Genomic DNA, 21,104 nt, shown 5'->3' with positions numbered 1-21,104 from the left:
TATTATACATGTAAATGGAAACATATGGAACACTTTTTTCCCTCAATGAATTACAATTCATTGAATTCTTTCAAAGCTATAGGACCACGAGTCTGAAGTTTCGCTTTATTTGTAATAAAAAGCAAATGTAGCTTGTGGAAGATCAGCATAATCTGCTTCAGGTGATTCCTCTTGCTGCACCATAAGTGTCTGCAACAAAAACGTTTCAGAAAAAGCACTTCCACCGAATTTTGCTGCATATCTTGATCCATGCAAAAGACACACAATTGCAGCAGTTCTCCAAACAATTGTTACTGTGTATTTGATGAGGCAACGACCATGCTGGAACATTGTGCCTACCGATGCAATAAAGTATCAATGGGAAGCGTGCATGCTCTGAAAATGCAGCTTTTACAAAAAAGTTGCAGGTAACAACCATACCATCCAGTGTTACTCTTTAACAATCAGACCAAATTCAAAAATAATAAAAAGAGATTTTTACTCCTCTCCTTCTGAATTCAGCAGTAACATTAGATCTCAAACTTTTTGCAATTGTACAAAATATTGTTGCATAACTCACCTTGTATAATTTATAACGACATATGACTGCACTTAACACTGAGGAAACTATCACAAGCCCAAGAGTCAGAGAATGACAACATCCCTGTTTGATGACAACCATTTGTCTCACTGATTGGCTGAAGCCTTAGACCTAGCTTCCTCCTCAGAGCACTTGCAATTTCAAGAAGTTTTTTTGGACCACTTATGTGAAATTCTCCAAAACCAAAGCACAAGTGTAATGGACCCCCCGCGGTGCATGGGGCCCCCCAGTCTTCTATACATAAGGGGGGGTGTCCCCTCAGCTTGTCGGCTCGAGTGTAGGGGTATTACCAGGGGCCCCCTCACCAACACTTGCAGCGGAGGAGGTTGGGGGGCTCCTAGGGTTACCTTATGCCACTGATCAAAGGTCTGATAATGCCATTTCCATACCGACTGGCACTGACAAATAAAAACATGTAGGGAAAATATGTCCTCACTTAGCCAAAACAAAGCAACTACAATTAATAATGCTCAGAGGTTTCAATACAGTTCACTGCTTACCCTGATGGTCATGGTTAGTTGTATGCCAATCAAGAACATCAGATATTGGAATGCGAAGCAAGGTGTAGCTCTACCAACCAAGTCATTCAAAAAGACATATATCCTGCAAAACGTTAACAGCTTACATCAGCGGCCCGTAGCACCAATCTCAACTCTAGAACCCTAAGCAGGAACCTAAGCAGATCTACTTTTCAAAGGAAAAAAAACCCTCCCTCATCACAGGTTGCCGTAAGTAGGAGTGTGCAAAACTTATGTAATTTGCTTTTGCACAATTATGCAAAATGTGGGAAACTGTGCAAAATTACAAGTAAACATGTGAAATGCCAATCCAGCATTTAGTGCAAGATTTCAGTACAAAATGCGCCCTTGCGTCCATTTTGGACACGAGGTTGCATTTCATGCTAAAAAGAAAAACAGTACTGTGGACGTGTAGTTCGTTTGCATTGTTCCCTGCCTCCTATGGGATACCTTTGAAGAGAACGTGGCCGAATTTCAGGAATTCCCCATTACAAGAGTAAAGTGAAATTTCAGAAATTATATAAATTACACTGGCACAATTAAAATTTCACCCATACCTAGTCATAACCAGAGGGCCCCCTCCTCCAAAAATGGGAATTTCTAGAGACTCACTGTGCAAACTCAGGCTCAAGAAGACTTGCAGGTTTGTGTTAGGTAGGCAGACCCATTTCTGCTTAATGGTGATGTAGAAACTTTGCTCACAAAGCTAAGATTCAATATGACTAAAGATCTCAACGTGGTCAATCAAAGAACAAAACAACAATAATCAAATGATGGTTTAATCCAGATTTGGTGGGCCTGTAGTGGAAGTCAAATATTAGACCACTCATCAAAAAGAGACTTAGGCACAGGAACTAAGACCACCATCTTGGACCTTCCTGCCCCTTCCACTTTGCCATATCCTCTGTAGCCCACTGTCAAAGACTCACTGCATTAATTCTACTAATTGGTCATTCTTCAGAGTGTGCACCTTCCTAAGAGAATTAAAATTCTCCTTTACCATCTCACCATGTTCAGCACTCTTCCTCAAAGACTTAATTTGGCAAAATATCCCAAAGGTATTGAACATCTCCACCCTACAAGAGACTCTTCCCAATGTCCTCCAACATGATATAATAACCTTAGTAAAATAGACAACACCATCTGACGCAGGAGAGCTGTCCACCTAATGCTGCATTTCCTAAAACATCACGGAGAGGAGAAATCATGAAGGCGATGCAAAACTTTGAATGCACGTGAGTCAAATAATTTGCCATCAGGCTTCAGACTGGGGGAATGTAACCACGCTTGTGGGTGTAATTGATAAGTGTTACAATCACCTGATGAAGGGCTCCCATTGACCTTGATCCACCCTGAGCTCTCTATTGTGACAATTTGGTAAACCAAAAGATCCTCCTAGACAAGCTTGACAGACAGAAGAAGGTGGGCGAAATAGCTCTCAATTGTATTTGCTTATTCTTTCCTGAACATAGCGAGAGCTCAGGATTGGAATTGTAAAGCTGGTAGTAATAGGCTGACTATATGGGTACCCTCGTTGTCACCATTGTTTATCTGTACCAATAAGCAGTGGCTGCTCCTCCGCTATGTTAGAGGAGCGTCACCCCCCCCTGCCAGCCTCAAAATTTCAAATATATAATGATAACAAAATATGTTTATTATCATTTTATTTTTCTTCCATTGAATGAGTCTTGGGGGCAGGACTATCGCAGGGCAAGTCACGAGGGGGAGTGGTGGGCACTGCATTCAGTGCGCATGTGGATTTTGCCGGCCGTCTCAGGACAGCCAAACCGACATGCGCATTGAAGCTCTCTCCAACCCAACTTGCTTTGCAATGTTGGAGACGGCAGTCACAGGCTTCCAGTCTTCCTGGGAGTGCAAATCAAGGGGGTTCAGGCCAAGCCTGATGCTGCTTTCATGAATGTGAGCAGCATCAGGATTGGCGGCAGTGGAGACCGGAAGCCCGTGCTGCAGCGAGAAAGAAGCTGCAGAGCAGCATTTCAGTGGGCAGCGATGCGTCAGGTAAGTTCTTTTGTTGACGTTTATTTTAGTGTCTTCTTCATCCGTCAGCCACCCCCCGCCCGCCACTCCGCCGGCACACCAGTCGCTACTGTCTATAAGGGACCTCGAGATGAGTTGATTGCTCTGCACTGACTTTGTTTCCTGATGGCAATAATTGCTTGCTTTGTAAAACTCTTCACATTGCTCTTCTGTTGTTTTTTATCCTGGTCTATAAGCCAAAAACCCAGGGTGGATGCCGGACGCTGTCACAGAAAACAATAAAAATATGTGCTTGACTAATGGCGCACGTATCCTCCTCCACTTAACTCAGTTCAAGAGTTGCAAACTTTGATGTTTATGTAGTTCCTCCCAACCCTACAAATCCTCAAGTGGCACTCACAAAAGAATTGGCCTGTTCCACGCAATACTTTTTCCAACACGCAAATAGCAAAACAGCAAATAAGGAAACTAAAAAGCATATCAAACTAATCTGCAAGATCAGCCCCAAATGTTTGAATGTTGAGTAATGAGGAGATCCACTGCTTGGAACTAAGTGTTCACTACTTGTGCATCAGATACCCAAATGTTGCAATTATGTAATCAGTAGAGGACGCAAATGAGAGATACTATGTCATATGAATGAATCCACCAACACCAATGCATCTATTCTTTATGTTTCTTCAGCACAAAGCACTATCTAATGATAACCCCATAGTAAGAGTCTTCACAATAAAATCTGACAAGTGTTTTACATCTCCTCATGGCTAATTATTTTATGGTGATTTTGTACATTTTTAGGTGTGAGGATTGTGATGTATTATAGGCTGTGGTTGTATGACGTCACTGTGTAAAACACTCAAGAAACCTCTGGCTCAACCCAGGGGAACAGTGGCTTCGATCAGCACAAAGCACTACCTAATGATATCACCACAGTAACAGCCTTCACAATAAAATCAGGCAAGTGTTTCATATCTTTTAATGGCTAATTATTTTATGGTGATGCTTTCAATTTTTAGGTGTGAGGATTGTGGAGCATTATATGGTGTAGTTGTGTGACCTCACTGTGTAATACACTCACAAAACGGCCTTGGGTCCAGCTTTTGTAAAACCTCTAGCTCAACTCTGGGGAGCTGTGGCTTTGAGCAGCAAGGTTTAGGCAAAGGAACTAGTGTAAAGCATTTAGGTGCACCAAGCAACAGTGAAAGACATTTACACAGCACGAAAGAGATCTAACACCGATTTATAAAAATAGAATATATTTTAATGAATCTTTAGACATTCAGATGAGCAAAATCCACCATATGGTTGCAGAGATATAGATTTTTAAGTAAAACATAAATCTCAGCTTTTCAGTCCCAACCACGAACAAGGATTGGCAACCGTAAAGTTTGAAAACTTTCAAAAATGTATAAAGAGTTGTGTTTAACTACTCCAGCCTGGACTGGGTGACCAGTTCTGACAGGGAGATGATCAGAAGTGTGGGGAGGGGGGGCACTAAGGAATATGGGGACAGTTGCCTGGTCACCAAAGCAGTCTGAAGTCCAGTTCAACATTTTATGCACGGACCACCATAGACTTCAACGGAGTGGTCCTGATGCTGAGGATACAGGATGCTGAAAGATGATCTGGGAATTGTTCGGTAAACGGGGGCATTCTGTGGTTACTCCTTGGTCGGCAGTTGAAGTGTGCCAATTTGGGCCACAGGAGTCAATGTCCCTCGAAGTTCTCTTTCAACTAGCAGAAGTCCAATTACGACTGGGTCACTGGTCTCCATTCACACCGGGCCCAATGGTTCCTTTGGTGAGGGCTAGTGTCCGGGAGAATTGTCAAAGTGCAGATTGGTTGACAGTGTCAGGTGCAACTTTAGAGCACTGAAGAAGGGTCTTCTTGGCTGAACGTTGGCAGTCAGCAGTGATTTAACGAAAGTGGATTCTGAGGTTCAGGGTGCCTTATTTATGCACAGAAAGTGCCCCAACGGGATGAAGCGGTACCTAGCCAATGGGCTACCAGGTTCCCTCCTGCCTTATGACAATTTCAAGCTATGTGTGGCATTTTAGTAATCCCAGAGTGTCCTATTCTGCTTGGTAGCTCACCCTGGAGGTGTGGCTACGTGTGGGCTACATGCCCACGGGAAAAAAAACAATTTAGTGACTGGTTTCCCAACTCTGTTCCCGCCATCAGCTCATCTACCTGAACAAAGAGGCAGCCCCTCTCATTTGTGCATGCAATTCGTCCATAAAAGTTGACTTCTCCTTTGTAGCTCCCCATATGGGCCAACAACCTGTGTGGCTTCCGGCGAGGGGGCCTCCCTCTGTGGGAGCCTTTATTGTTCCTGGGCTGGGAAGAAATTTAAATGACTCCCAAGAGTGGCAGAAATCTGTCTTGTGACGAGCATCTGTGAATGTCCACCAATTAAACTAGGCAATTTTCTAAAAGATGTTTTATCTTAAAAGCGGCATTAAATTAGACTTGGGCATTAAGTCAGGTTTAATGTCATGATTAATTTGACCCCTTGAAGTACCAACTTTAGTAGTCCCATTCAGAGGCTATCAAGGCTGAGGTGTCAGCCTGTAACTCTGTACTTGCCAATGGGGCTGCCACGTTTTCTACAGTAAAAATTATAATTTGGAGGATTTACTGTTAGTATATATTATAGTATGTGTCCTACCTCATGATATACAGCACTCTGCCTTAGGGCTGGACCGGCCTTCCTTAGAGGTGTCTCATGTACTTTGGTAAGGGTTGTTCAGGCTTTGGCATAAGTTTAAATGGCAAAGTTTAACTAGCAGTATTAAAACTGCTCTTCTAGTTTGCAGTGGAAGGCTGGGAGCCACGTTGTAGTTTGTCACTCTTAGGGAGACACAATCAGTACTGTACCACTTGGTGGACACAGTGGCGGCCAGTAAGGTAAAGGGTGGTTAGCCAGGGAGTGGGTTGAGAATAAAGAAAATAATAACCACTTACCTGATCTCGCTGCGTCTCTCTGTCTCTCCTATGTCAAGTGAGTCTTTTTTGGGAAGCACCCAGGCTCTCCACAGCCAATGACAATGCTCAGGCCCCCTGAGCCAATCAGAATGCTGCAATGGAGAACATGCAAAGTGTGCATGACTATTTGGCCAGCCCAAGAGGTCCGGCCAGACATTCATGCACCCTTTACCGACGTCAGGGGAGCCAAGCCCGTCCCCATCCTAGCCTGAAAATACGAAAAATAAAATGATAATAACGTCAGTTATTATCATTCTATTTATTTGTTTACATTGTTGTGAGCGGCGGAGCTGCCACTGGGTGAACACATTAACTTACAATGCCCTGGGTATCCCTGGTACCATTTAATAGGGACTTTTAAGTAAATTATCTTATGCCAATTGGGGTAGCCAATTGAACATCCATTTTGTAGAGGATTGGAGCACTGGCACTAAGGTCTGGTTAGCGAGTCTCAGTGCACTCTCAAAGACGAAAAACTAGCAGCTTCAGTCCAAAACTGTGGGGGTGAACATCCTAAAAGACACATTTCTTTACATTAGGTTTAATGGTTCTGCCCCAGTGTTTGTTAGGGACTAGATAGATGCATATATATAAATTGTTTTTTTTTACGATCCTCTCATATTACAATGATGGTCTACTATCCAAACTCAAAAATGCCCATGATAGGACTTTGCGAGACCTGTAGCAAACAGTGCTGTACCTCAGGACTTGGGATTCTCTAGTTCCTTCCTCAAATAAATACGGCTTTGTAGCTATAACATAAATGAAGGTCAATCTTCTCTGAACCATACACAAAGGGGGCATTGGCCCTGATTACACTTTTAAAATATTTCTCCACTACATGCCATTCAACAATCTGAAATAAAGCAAGTCCAGGCAGACCTGTCTGTAAAGTATTGAAAACAAACTACCAAGCTACTGGCAGGAAATCCTCCTGGCAGACTGAGAGCTGAAAAAGCTACACATTGATTAAGAAGTTTTCCAATGGCCAATGATTGATGCAGGAAGTGAATAAATGAAATTGCTTTTCTCAATGAGTACTCTTTTGTGTGATGCTGCCTATTCTGTGAAACCTCACTATGAACATTAAAACGTCCCTTTTTAAGAAATGGTTCCCTGAAACAGCACAGTTGTAGTAGGACTACCTACCTCATCAGAGGCACAGGGCACCCATTCTATTTTAAGCTCGTCCCTTGTATAACCCACATGATCTCCAACCACCGAGGCATTTGTATCCTATATGGTGGTCACTGTAAGAAATTGGATTATTGGTTGAGGGGGATGCTTGCCTTTTGTCTCCCCTCCACAGCTGGCTCCAGACTGTGTAGGGGAGACAAAGGCAGCCATGCCTGGTGTCAGGTTCCTTTGTGTCTGCAGGAGCAAAGCCCTTAGAAGTGAAAGTGGGGTTGGGTGCAGCTACTTCCCAGCCATCCTGCCAGGATGTCCCACCCTGCCCACAAATCCCTATTTGTGCCACTGTCTGGAAACAATACCAAAACACCATCAGCAGAGCCACTCATGTGACCCAGGGCACAGGCAGAAAACACAAATTATTGGTACAAGAAAATGTCCACTTTCTAAAAGTGGCATTTTCTGAATTGTAAATTAAAATCTGACTTTGCCATTAAGGAGGGCCTTAAAATACATTTGAGTGTATACAGCTTACCTCTAGCTACTCCCAATCCAATATTAGCACTTGTTAAACGTAATACGGTAATCCAGTGTTAGTCAGTGGGAGAGATAGGCCTTACAACAGCAAAAAATGATTTTAGGAGTTTTTCACTGACGGGTTATATGAAACTCAAGTACACATGTCCTACTTTTTAAATGCAGTGCACCATGCCATATGACACTTTTGGGCCTACCTAAGGAGTGACTTATAAATATTGGCATGGTAAAAGGTTTATTTTGACAGGTCAAAATGACAGCTTAAAACTGCACTATTTGCTGCAGTGGCAGACCTGAGACATGTTTTCAAAGGTTACTTCAGTGAGGTGAACAATGAGTGCTGCAGGCCTACTAGATGCATTTAATTTAAAGGCCCTGGGTACAGGTAATACCATAGGTACTTTAAAGTAAATTAAATGTGCCAATTATGTGTAGTCCAATGTTACCATGTCTTAAGAACACAGTACAAGCACTTAAGCACTGGTTAGCAATGGTAAAGTTCAGAGAGTCCTGAAAGCCAACAGAACTGAGCGTGAAGGTAAAGGTTTGGGGCAACCGTGTAGAGAGGGCCAGAACCACCCCCAGAACCGATCTCTATTATCACTCACTCGCTCACGATGTGAAGTGATCATAAGATGAACAAAAAGCCAGCTAAATAAATCGTACAGCAAAGTCCTTAACACAGATACCCAAACCAACCTTCCAAACTCTGCTGTGTACACAGCACTGGTGCATTTAGAAGCTGGTCTCTGGCACTCAGTTCAAAGGTAGTATCCGCTCTTGTGGTATTTTGTTCAACTTTGCTTCATCCTAAAGTTTAAAAGTATACTTTACTTAAAACCTTTGCAATCATCGCACTGACACAAAGGCTAACGAAAATACATTATTTCTGGGCATTCCAGTACTAACATCACAGATTTCTTGGGTGTTCGGCATATTATGTTGTGGTCACTGATAAATACCCATGCTTCCTTCCGAACTTTAAAGTCACACTTTACTGAAAACCTATAAAATCAACAGACTTAGGTCCTGATTATGAGCACACCGGTGTTTGGTGTGGGGATACCGGAGGGCCAGAATCCCCAATTCCGACGAGTATTCCTATACCAAAAACAAGAGGCAACAAGTTTATCATCAGTGACAGGGAATAACCTCAAGAACCCAAAGATGCCCGGTCCTTTTCCATGTGGTTTTCCGCCATTCATGTGAAAGAAACAAACTCACATTTTCTGCCCGCTCTGAGTGTCAGCAGGACGGTCAACGACGAAAGCGATTGGGATGAGGGGTGGCGGTGCAAGGCAGGCTTGAATCTGTCTGGGTGGAGTATTGCCTGCTCCACCAATATTTCTGCAGGAATCATATGGGGACAAGGGGCCAGATGTACGACCTGCCAAAAAGCGACTCGCAAATTGCGTCGCCTTTGCGACTCACAATTTGCGACTTGCTATTTGGCATGCACAACAGTGTCTTGGACACTGTTTGCGATTCCCAATGCGGTTGCAAAATGCGAGGCACGTGAATAATAATGAGCCAGTGGGCCCTCCCAGGGATGGTGGCCTGCTGGGCTTGGCAGACCACCATGTCTGGGGACTACTTTTAACTAAAGCAGATTTTTTTTTTTTAAATGCAGCCCGTTTTCCTTAAAGGAAAACGGGATGCATTAAAAAATAAATGAAACGTTTTTAATTTTTTAAGGGCAAACTGCCTGCCCTTAAAATATTATTTTGCCTGCATTTGCATATGGAAAGGGGTCCCTTGGGGACCCCTTCCCCTTTGCAAATGCATTACAATTAGTACATGGCAATGGAGTCGCTATTTGGATGGGAATGCCCCTTCCAAATACCGAGTCGCATAACAGTATTTTGCAAGTTTCAATTTATTTGCAAGACCCGTTTGCGCGTGCTAAAAACCGTCATACATATGGCCCAATGTTTTACTCCTGCCCACAGCCCCTCAGTAGCAGCTCCTCCGCTATGGTGGAGGAATGTCACCCCACTGATTTTAAGTGGTGCAAATAAAGGAAAGATAAAGTCATAATAACTTTGAGTTATTATAATTTGATGTTTCTGTGCTGCTTTGCGGGCGGGCAGGGCTGCACTGCTCTCGGAGCAGGGCCCCCGGAGGAGTGGTTTGCCCACTCCTAAGTGCACATGGCTGTTTGGCCGACCCTCTGGGACCGGCCAAACATTCTTACACACTTTGCCTGTTCTCCATGCAGGCTGCATTACAGCCTGCGTGGAGAACATGCCCAGGCCCCCATTCCCTGGCTGAGCATTGAAGCACGATGCTCAGACCAATCACAACTTTGCACTGCAGCATTGTGATTGGTAAGGGGAGCCTATGTGCCTACAAATCACAACACTGCATTGCAGCGTTGTGATTGGTCAGGTGAGCCTGGCTGTGCTTCCTGTTCCTGGAGCAGAGACGCGGGACTTGGCGGCAAGGTACGTGCTTATTTGTTAACGTTTTTTTTTACATTGCACCCCCGTGCCTGTCTTGCCACCCGCGAGCCGTGCCGGCCGCCACTGCAGACCCGGCTCCCGCAGCTTGCAATTGAGTCCGGTCTCTCCGGGCCCCAGAACTATCATATCCCGAGTTTGAAGACCTGATAATGCTGGACCCTGGACACACTCACAAATGCAGGTGTCCACCCGTAATTATTATCACTCTGCGTGAAATTCCATAACTTGTATTCAGAGCCTTAGACTTAGGGAAAAATAACAAGCATTTACAATGCAATGGTCTCGGCATTGGTAAAGTTAGAGCTATTGGCATTGCTCATGACATTATTTTTGTTTATGTTTTTGTTTTTAAAACATTTAAAGAAACGGCATTGTCATGAGCAATGGCAATAGCTCTAACTTTACCAATGCCGAGACCATTGCAGCCTGTTTCAATAAAGTCTCCTATACCACACTCTAGTCGGGTCAGTCTCACTTTTAAGGAACTAGACATCTTCTCTGAAAATTATTTCCTTTTTCACAAATTCATCCTACTCTGCGGGCACTTAGATATTGACACCAACATCCTCACCCAGGCTATCAGTTTGCTGCACTGTTTATCCAACCGCTCACTCATTCACTCACGGATACCATACTCAGAGAGGTGCAGCCTTGAGAGCTACGTCTGTCATCCCAAGGCAGCCCTTCAGCCATCACTCCTCTCAAAGTTCCTTAATCAAGTTCACCACCACTCCCACCTGCCTGACCACCTCCCAGCCCTCCCTCCTCTCTCAACATAGACACTTTAACAACTAAATCGCCGAATCCGACAATTCGCTGATGAGAAAATCATTGCTGACCTCACTCGTCCTCCCAGATAACTTGCTACCAAGAAGGCCTAAAATGTACATCTACCATATGGCGGTAGTACCTTTGCAAGAGTAATATCCTTGCAGAGGAGGGGCGTAGCTAGTATAGGTGCAGTAGCACCGGTGCCCATTGAACCCTGAGAATTGCTATATTTTACTACCCCCATCAGCGGTGAAAGAGGTTATTTTCCTTTCCTTGCTACTTACTGTTACAGAGTGGGAACACAACTCGCCTAATAAAACCAGAAGTGTTGCTCGGGAAGTACAGTCTGGCCATCCTCGATCTCTCAAACCACCACCTATAAATCAGCCCGCAGTTCCGGTTGCAATAAAGCACAGCAGGTCCAGATTTTGCCTGCCAGGGACGCGAGATAGGAATGCAATTTGCGCAGACTTGAGCCCTAAAAGTGCATGGTTGGCTGCATAGTATTTGAAAGGCGGTGTCCACTGTCCAGTGTTTAATTTAAGCCGGTGGTGGCCACCACCACTCAGAGAACCGACACTTATTTTTCCTTATCAAACATTTGCTGAGAGCAGGAGAGGGAAATATAAACGTGAAAGGAGGCCGAAGAATTGAAAGGAGGAAACCCAGTCAACAAGGAAGGAAGCAGGAACCTGTAAGAGCGAGATGAAGGGGCCGGCCCTGTCTGGCAATGGATGAAAGTGGGACATTGGGTGGGTTCTGGACTGCGGCCTTGGTACTATTCGGCCCGCAGATGTTTAACAGCTTCGGCCGCGAGCTTCTGAGAAGGAGCATCGGGCACCGGCACTCATTATTTTACAAATAAAGCACTGTAACCTGCTACAAATTGCATATTCTCCATTGCTTAACGCAAAATGATGGAAGCTGTCTGCAGAGAGTGACGAGAACCCCCTGAAACTCTCACAAATACACATAAATAGGCTATAGACTGAAAAGGGGGGCACTAAGGGGGTGCAGCCCATCCTGCGCCACGCCCCTTTCACATTACTACTCTGTGGCTTTAGCAAAAAATATTCTTATACGTGCTTACCTGTGTCATGAATAATGCGCAAACAATAAGGAGCGCTGCCACCTTCACCATTTGGAGCCCCATCCTTTAAAATCTGGATGGATTGATTGATGACCCGAGCGCGAGGCCCCTGTGCTGTTGCAGTTCTGTCCCGGGTGAATCCGTGCGCAACTTTCGACTGAATTTATGCAGTGAAATATTTGTCCTGGCCAATGAAATGTGAGTGGGTGATTGCTGCAATGCAATGGGCAAAGGTCACTTGCTGAACTCTCGCAAATTCCACGAGATAACGACGGCGACCTCCGGCTCTGACACACAGGGCGACGCAATCACGTTGAGACAGACAGTGTGTGCTTTTCACCCGGTGGTTATCGCGGAAACAACATTTGCATAATGCTGTACAGAGCATTTCTAAAATGTGGCACATTCCAAATGGCCATCGACCTAACCTAGTTGTTTGTTTTTTGGTGTAATTTGGAAAATAAAACTTAGACTCCAATTTTGGCAACTGTTGAGAATTCCAACTTCCTGCCCGGTGCTCTAAAGGACGTGACGGTGGAAAAAGAATTCCCTGATTTCCGTCCAGCCATGTCCATTGCCCCAGTGATTGCCTCCATGAAGCTTGTTGTGTCTGACCAGGGATGAAAAACGTCCACTGAAAACCATCATTTAGGACTGGAATAACACGTGAGGAGTACAGCTACGTTCTAAAAACCTAATAAATTAAGTAAGCCACGGAACCACTCCTAAATTGCTTTTAACATCCAACAAGTAGTAATCCAGTTAGTCGCCTTTGTGCTGCTGGAATGACTCAAAGAACAGAAAAACAAGGCAGAGCAAAAGGCACACCACTGCCTTTCTCCGAGGTCAAGAAGAAATGCCTCGGAGAAAGGCAGCGGCATTTTCGGATTCGGGGGCGTGTTTGTCTTTTCTCTCCTCCAGCCATTGGCTGGAGGAGATAATTAGACTTTGTGAAAAAAACACGCCCCCCGATCCGAAAAGGACGGGGCCTAAACGGAATGACGGACCTCTTCTCCAATGGCTGGCCAGCATTCAAGAGGCCAGCCAATGGAGAACAGGGGAGAAGAGGGGCGGGTTCAAGCCCCTCTTCTCCAAGTCATTAAATCTCGGATCGAGACTGCGCAAGCGCAGCCTTCGAGCCGAGACCTAAAAAACTGTATCTTTTGGCATTCTAGCACTGGTGTTTCAGATTCCTTGGATGTTGTGTATTGTTATGCCATAATCATTTGTAGAAGTTCATTAATCATTGGTTCAATTGAGAGCATATTTGCAATTTCACCCTAATAAAAGGTAAATATGATACAAGTTAAATCACAAATGGTACAGATTTTTTGGGAAAGGGATATTAAGTAGCTCCGAATCCGGGTCTACAATGTAGGCTAGAGCTGCATTTAAATACCACCATTTTAGTTGAGAATTTCACAGCAGGGACATAAACGTGTACTTACAATCCTCACAGAGGTTCATCTTGGAGAGGTTCCTGCCATTCATCCCTTCGTGCGACTCCTCAAAGAGGGAGCCATTTTCTTTCTCTTCGAAGGTGTGGAGATACATGGCCTTGTTGTCCATTGGTTGGGATGAGGCTCACCTGCAAAGGACCCAAGAATATCTGATCAAAGGAAGAAGCAAATGAGCAATCTGCCTCTCTTTGTTGCTGGTAGATGTCCACTGCAGCATCACTAAACCTAGAGCTATTGAGATGGCAATGTTTTAAAAAATAACCTTAATGTAACAAGCATTGCAACATGCTCAGTGCAAGCTACCTCATGTGGTATCAGTTCTGAAAAGCATAAAATAACCACAGTGGACACTATTTATACAGTGGCTTGTGTTCATATTCCATAGTGCTTGAAGAGTATGCCTGGGGTGGCAATTCACAGAGGATCCTTTCGGAAAGCACATGCAGAAGAAGCCAAACCCCCATGAGCAATAACTTACAGTGTGTGCAGCAAACCATGCCTGTGAAGGGTCCACAGTGGATGGGGCAACGAGAAACCCAAGCAGGAGCAAATCCACCGCATGCTCCTACAGATGCTTATATCAGGTCCAATTCTCAAAGTCTCACAGGTTAATGAGACGGAAATGTACAATCATTCAGCCTTGAAGTAAGACACACACCAACCCAGGTCACTTGTATGAACTGCAGAGGAGCCACACAGAAGCCAGTGGAGGCCAGGAATGAGAATAACAAGACAAAGGTAAGAGAAAATGAGACAGAAAGCAATGGCACTAGAGTTCACACACCCACAGCTAAAAACTGTGAGGTTTGGAACAAAGTATTAAGATAGAACAAAATCCCACAATTACATAATACTCTCAATGGAAACAAATTGTGATCCACTATATATATATATATATATATATATATATATATATATATATATATATATATATATATATATATATATATATATATATATATATATATATATATGTAGTTGGCTAGATGACCACACAAAAAATTACAGCCACACTCGCAATACACAGGTAAGTGTATACACAATCTGCAGTCCACACACATAAGTGCACAGTTAAGGGCCCAATTATAAGTTGTATAGTACAGGCAGGGTGAAAACTTCCCAGATGAAATTAATGTTACTGAGCAGTAACACCCTGCCAGTACCATGTAATTACGAGTTAATCCTCCTGGAATGAGGAATAACCATCCAGTCTTCATTTAACAAAGCAACATTTTGCATGGTATTTCCTGTTCTGGGAGACTTAACGTGCATCTTTGTCACCTGCTTTGACCGGTGGTAAATGTGAGCTGGGGGGGCAGGTGCTGGGTTTGTGTGGAGGGAGATAGTGGGGAGGGCAGGAAAGGCAAGGGGAAAAGGTGCCCTGGCAGGGGGAGAACATTGCATGCTCCCCTTGCGGGAAATAACAGAGCAAGGATGGGGAAAGAGGCTTGGCTGCTGTTTCAGAGATAGCCTCAAGCAATTGTATCCGCCTTTTTTTCCAGCCAGAAAAATAAAGTCCAGTGGTCCCGCAACCAGGAAATCTAGGTTGAGGAACTCCGGCACACTTGTGATCACATGAAGCAGAATTCCACACAGTAATTCCGCTCTGTCAGATGCATAATCGGGCCCTAAGTCTGCACACAATAGGGCCTCAATGATAACTCCTGCCCCAGACCTTTCCTCACCTGAGACTCATCAAACCACCAATCAATCACATACTTTAACACCAGAAGTAGGTAACGCCTTCTCCACAATATTGGTGCTACGTTTCAATGCACTGCACCTCATTCTGAGTAGTAACGATTTGAGGAGAGAAAGTATATACCGACAAAGGATATGTCTGAGGAAGAGGTTATGGGAAGATACCGCTTCCTTCCAGATGTGCTCCTGGTCATCCTTGCAGAATGGGAGCAGGAGCTGTCTTCACCAACAGCTTCTGCACAAGCCACCCCTGCCCATGTCAAGGTTCTGATTGCCCTCCTGTTCCTGAACACTGGGTCATTTCAGAGGGCCTTCGGCTCTCATCTTACAGGCAAGAGGATACCACTGCATGCAGTAGGAGAGATTAGCTTTACTCCACCAAGTCACATTAACTGTGTGACAGGAAGCAGCTGGCACAGCAGTTGGAATTTGTTGTGCCTTTCACCTGTGGGCTATGAGACATCATATGCACACATGTGCCACTTCAATACGCCCCGTGTAGGGCACACCGCTGAATTTTTGTGATTTGCTTTTGTTAAAAAGTGTATGTAGTTGCTGAACATTTCACCTAACTATAATGTTACTTTCCCTTTGTTTTCTTCAGCGAATTTCTTGGGAATTTTTAACATAAAGTAATATCTTACTACCATAAGTGAAGCCAACACCCAACCGTGCATGGTCCCACAGGCAGTCATTCCCACGCTGTACAAAGCCATTGGCCGTGTGCAGCCAGGGGTTGGCCACAGAGCCTGGCCTTGACCAATCCACCTGGAGGCAGCCGAGACACGCTGCACGCGGTCTTTAGTCATGCGCTGTGAGAGGTTGGACGCAGGGCCTGGCCTGCAGCAAGCCCTGTGGCCACACCCCCAGCAGGCTGCCATCCACTGCACACAACCTTTAGTGTGCGCAACGCAGGGTTGGTCTTCTGGACCCAGGATCAAAGCATATATATTAAGGGAAGGGGGGCACACAGCCCCCACCCTGAGCCTTAATTGGCCCCATGGACCCCATCCTCTGGGGCAAGTGCCGATAAAAAGGGAGGGCGGACTCTCCACAAGCCTTTTAATGTCCTAGTGACTCCATTCCCCGGTGCCAAAATATAAAGGGAGGGATGTGTGCAGACCCCCCCGCCGAGCCATAATCGGCCTTGGGGACCTCAGCCTGGAGCTAAATAGGATAAACAAGGCAAGGGCTGACACTGACATGAAACTGTGTGCTGCAAGATTTGCACAACTTTGTAATCATTTCAAATTCGGGAATTTTGTGTATTTCGACAGCATAGATTACACTTCTCCTATGCCAGTTTGAGTCCCCGAATATGATGCATGCGGAGGGACGAATCTCACATGATATGATCCAACAGCATAAGCACCAGCATCGCTGACTAATGGCACAGAAACTGCACATAATCTGCTTGCAGATATGCGAAAATGCCCCCTGGTGTCAGAAGAATAGCGGGAGAAAAATGTGCAATTGTTTTAGCAGGCATATCATGATCAGAGCCTTAGAGTGAGAATGGACATAGAAATATTACATGTCACAAATAACTATGGGGCATATTATCAAGAAACGGCGTTAAAATTATCGCCGCTTTAGCGGCAGAAAAGTGCCGCTAAAGCGGCGATAATGGGCTTGATAATATGCCCTGGAGAATTCCAATAGAAGCCCATGTTCTGGTGTCACCATGGGCTTCTATTGGAATTCTCTGCGGCATATTATCGAGCCCATTATCGACGGTTTGGCGGCAGTTTTCTGCCGCTAAAGCGGCGATAATTTTAACGCCATGCTTCATAATATGCCCCTTTATTTTCTATTTTCCCGCCTATTTCACCAGGGTTTAATGAAAAAAAGGTCAGTCCAGCGCCAAAACCAACGTCCCTCCCATCTGGAGACACTTGCATGAGTTATTACTCTGCACGCCCCCCCCGTAAGTCTCTCTTTCATGTCTTTTATTCCAATCAAGCCTGTGACCAGTGAACCGTTCTTTTATTGGTGAATTATTCCAGATGTAATCTATCGCCGCTCCTCTGTACAGCCATTGCGCTGCACCTGATCAAAAACCTGCATTCCATTCACACGCAATAAAGTGCCAAGAAAGAGTTTGGTTTCGACAAGTGTTTCCACACGCCGCGTACACCTCAGAGACCAGCCAAGTCGTTAAGAATCACGGATCACAAAACATTTCCCTTTTTGGAGATCCCTTCAGATCACACACGTGGACGAGCAATGCTTTCGCAGCGGCGCAGGAATGCCAAAAAACGTGCCTTTGTTTTCCTCCTTTTATTCAAAATTTTCATTACAGAAAACTAATCCTCTCTTTCTCTGGTTGGGGAATTCACAGATTCTGAAACAATTTCTCCACAATGGATGCCAGATGGCAGCAGGCTGGCGGATGGTGTGGTGCGTGCTATTGGTGTTACAGTCTAGTACATATGTAGCGATATGTTTTTTTAGTAATGGTTTCGTGAGCATATATTCAATCCAGTTGTCATGAGAGGGTTCCATATAAGGAATCAATGACGTCATTATGAAGCCTGGCTTGTCATCGCTTGCACTGTGCAAGAGACACATTGAGGACTAGATTTCTCAACTGTTTGCGCTTGCGCAATGATAAATGATGCAAAGTGTTGCAAAACATCGAAAAGTGGTGCAACTTTCCCGTGCAAAAGCTATTTTGCACTGAACGTTGACTCTCGCGCTCCATCCAAACACCTTTGTGCCGTACCTCTGCTACTGTATGCAAGGGCAGTCTGTCTGTGGCAGATCAGCGCAAAAACCTTTTTTTTTTTTGTGCAAAGCTAGATCTACCACTGACTGGGAGGCACAGCCGACCCTAGAAGTGGGGCATCTACTGGGGAGAGGGGGGACGGGGGGGGGTTGGCAGACAAACGGGACAGCATCAAAAGACTGAGTAAAAGGCCAGTAAGTGACCAAGAGTTTGGGTTCAAATGGCCCAATCAAGAAAGAAGGGCATGGTTACAAGCACGGCCTGAAAGGCGATTGGGACAAGCAGTCCCCAGCTTTGTCGCCAGAGGAAATTGATCCCACCCACACCAGAGAAGGCAGACGTCGCAGCTGCAGTGGGAAGAGGGGGTGGGGAGTCACGAGGTTTAACAAGAAATAATATCCACATAGGGACGTAAAAGGGCAATTGCCCGAACAAGGTCCTTGGGATGCCTTATGGCTGGGACTCTTGAGATAAGTGCCCAGACAAGTCCCTCGGGTGGGAGCAATGCAGCTACTACTGCATGTAAAATAAAAAAAAAGAGGAGGGTGCACAGCCCCTCTCCGCAAGCCTCATAATGCCCTGGAGACCCCATTCCTGGGGCTGGTTCCAATTATGGGTTCTGGGGAGACAACTGCAGGGACACTGTTTACCTGCCCAAAAGAGCGTGGGCAGGCAAAGAAATTATACAAAAAAATCTCCAGCTGGGTGTGAGCACACATTTATTCCCTGCTCGTACTCTTGCGGGCAGGGGAATAAAGACTGCTCCCTCCCGGTTGGAGCAGAGATAAAACTACCTGCTCCTGCTGCACCCAAGATGGATGTGCTGGAGCAGGGTTTTCTATTTAAACCCAAACATCAGCTTATATTTTTGTATGTTATAATTAAAATTATTAATGATTAATTATTAAGTACTAAGTTTTGTCGAGTTTTTTATTAACCAACCTTACTAATGAAAGAATTACACGTGGGAATGCAATTGCAAGGCTAAATTAATAAGTGAACTAAGTTGGTGAGCAAATTAATTAAATAAGTGTGGCTTATGTGATATTTGTATGTGTTTGCGCTTTAAAATAATATGCTTTAATTCTTTTTTATGTCGCAAATGGCTAGATAAATACATACACATAATGGTATTAGTGGGAATTAACACTGTATAATCAATACAATGTAGTAATGTTGTTTTGTGTTTCTTTTTAATTAAGTTGTCCATTTTGGCCTGCTAAGAAAATGGCCGACATCTACAGCCTGCATTTGAGTAGATGAAATACGAAGAGAGGCCTCGCTGAATGTGACCTCAGCCTCTGTCTGAACTAAAAGTTATGAAAAAGACGACAACTCTGAGATGGTCGCCAATTATCCTTGGTAGAGAACATTTGTCACAAATGAACATTATTGATAAACTTGCGGTGGCTTCACTGCGAGTGATACAATTCCGGAGAAGAGCATCCATGGATGTTGCAAACTAGATTTGGACTTCCTATTACCGTGTTTTTATTTTTGAGATATCCGAGGGCGGAGATTTTTCTAATGTTGCAAGCTAACATCCTTTCCTGCTCAACGGACGTTTAGAGCTTTGTTTGTAACTTTTAGTATGTTAATTTTTAGTATAAATATTACTAGACTAGAGAGGGTCTGCGCGCCACTTCTTCCTGAACTTATGCTCAAGAGGATCGATGCTGACTGACGGCAACTCGAGAGACTTTAATTCTTTGCCGAGAGACCTGATCTGATTTAGGGAACAACATTTAGCCAGAATAGGTAAATATGAGAATAATGATTTTGCAATTGAATGGCTTTCATATGAACTAATTTAGATAAATCATTCTTGTTTGAATTTCAGTGTCGGGCGGTTATTTCTTTGTCATATTATTGAGATCTCAAATGTGTTTAAACTGTTTAAATCATGACTCGAGACAATTCAATTTGGTTGCATTGACCTCAAATTAGATGCAGATTGATCAAGGAGTTCTCTCTTATATTCAGTGTGGATAGAGTAATAGAATGAATGTTGGTGTAATGGGCCCACCAGCGTATGATGAGTGTATGTGCGTATGACTGTGAAATTACTCTGTCCGTGGAAGTAGGGAGAATTTATAAGCTCTGATCTGCAGCAGTTTCCTGGTAGCAGTATGATGGTTTTGATTATTGTCTTGATCTGATAGATTGCTTGTACATAGGCTTTTTGGATTTATTGATTGATGTTGATACATGTACTAACACTAAATGTTGAAGTCGTCGTATTGAGTTATATGTAGTGTGTACGGCTTCTGGGATGTAGGGAGTCGGTGACAGTTCCGTAGTAGGGCAGAGGGAAATGAGTGCTGCTCTCGGGAAAGACGGAATTGTTGGCCCTGTACGAATGCAGGGAAAAGCGTGTGACAATTGAAGTTGCGCGTCGCATTGTCTGGGTTCGATTCAGTGACATCGTCGTGTGTTACTATTAGAGACATATTTTCGGTATAAGAGAAGTGTGTATGGTGGCGAAGGTTATCTGTGAAGTTCTGGTTTTAGGTATCAGGGATCCTTTTGGGATTGCCGTTAACGCTTATCACTGGGAAGGTAATAGGTATTCTCTGAGCTTGTTTAAAGGACAGAGCAGAGGTAAGCGCTGCTTGGTTAACGTGTGTTATATTTCTGTAGCAGGACAGATTGTTCGCTGTTCTCGGGAAAGACAGGATTCTGTGTGAATGTGCTATATTTTTCTAGTGTGAAAGTGCGTGAATGTATGGGCATTTAGTTGATTGTGAAACCCTTAGGAACATTCCGGGAGGAAACAGTTAATGGATGCATGTTAGAAGGGCAGAGTAGAGGGATGTGCTACTGTGTCAACGAAAGTAATAATTCCGTAGTAGAGCAGAGGTAAGCGCTGTTCTAGAGAGAAGCGGGATTCTCCTGGGAAAGGTCTTTACTATTCTGTGGTTAGCGAAGCAGACAATGGAGATGTTTATATGTTGTAACTAATAGATTTGTAGAATTTGAAACAGAGTCTACCAAGAAGGTTTTGTAAAGGAGGGGTAGACGAGTGACAGGAGACAGGAGTAGAAGCGACTGCAGCGACTGCTGACGTCGAAAAGACCGCGCTGTGATTGGGCAGTGGGTTAGAACAGTGCTTTCACTGTGATTGGTGCGTTGGTGTGAGCCGC

At 44.4% G+C, this 21,104-nt stretch overlaps 1 protein-coding gene across 1 annotated transcript in view; it reads right to left on the bottom strand.

Annotated features, from left to right (window-relative positions):
* The window catches only part of SCARA5 (scavenger receptor class A member 5), a 1,100,058-nt gene that overhangs the window by 1,035,458 nt on the left and 43,496 nt on the right, over positions 1 to 21,104 (bottom strand). The window contains exon 2 of the mRNA XM_085613113.1: positions 13,521 to 13,660. Within this exon, the coding sequence (XP_085469239.1) occupies positions 13,521 to 13,641 (121 nt within the window). The 5' untranslated portion in view covers positions 13,642 to 13,660. The remainder of the gene's footprint in view (positions 1 to 13,520; positions 13,661 to 21,104) is intronic.

Source organism: Triturus cristatus, chromosome 6 (assembly GCF_964204655.1).
Source record: "Triturus cristatus chromosome 6, aTriCri1.1, whole genome shotgun sequence".
In the NCBI taxonomy this organism is placed as follows: Eukaryota; Metazoa; Chordata; class Amphibia; order Caudata; family Salamandridae; genus Triturus; species Triturus cristatus.
The sequence above is the reverse complement of the archived record's forward strand: the minus strand, read 5'-3'. Positions and strand labels throughout refer to the sequence as shown.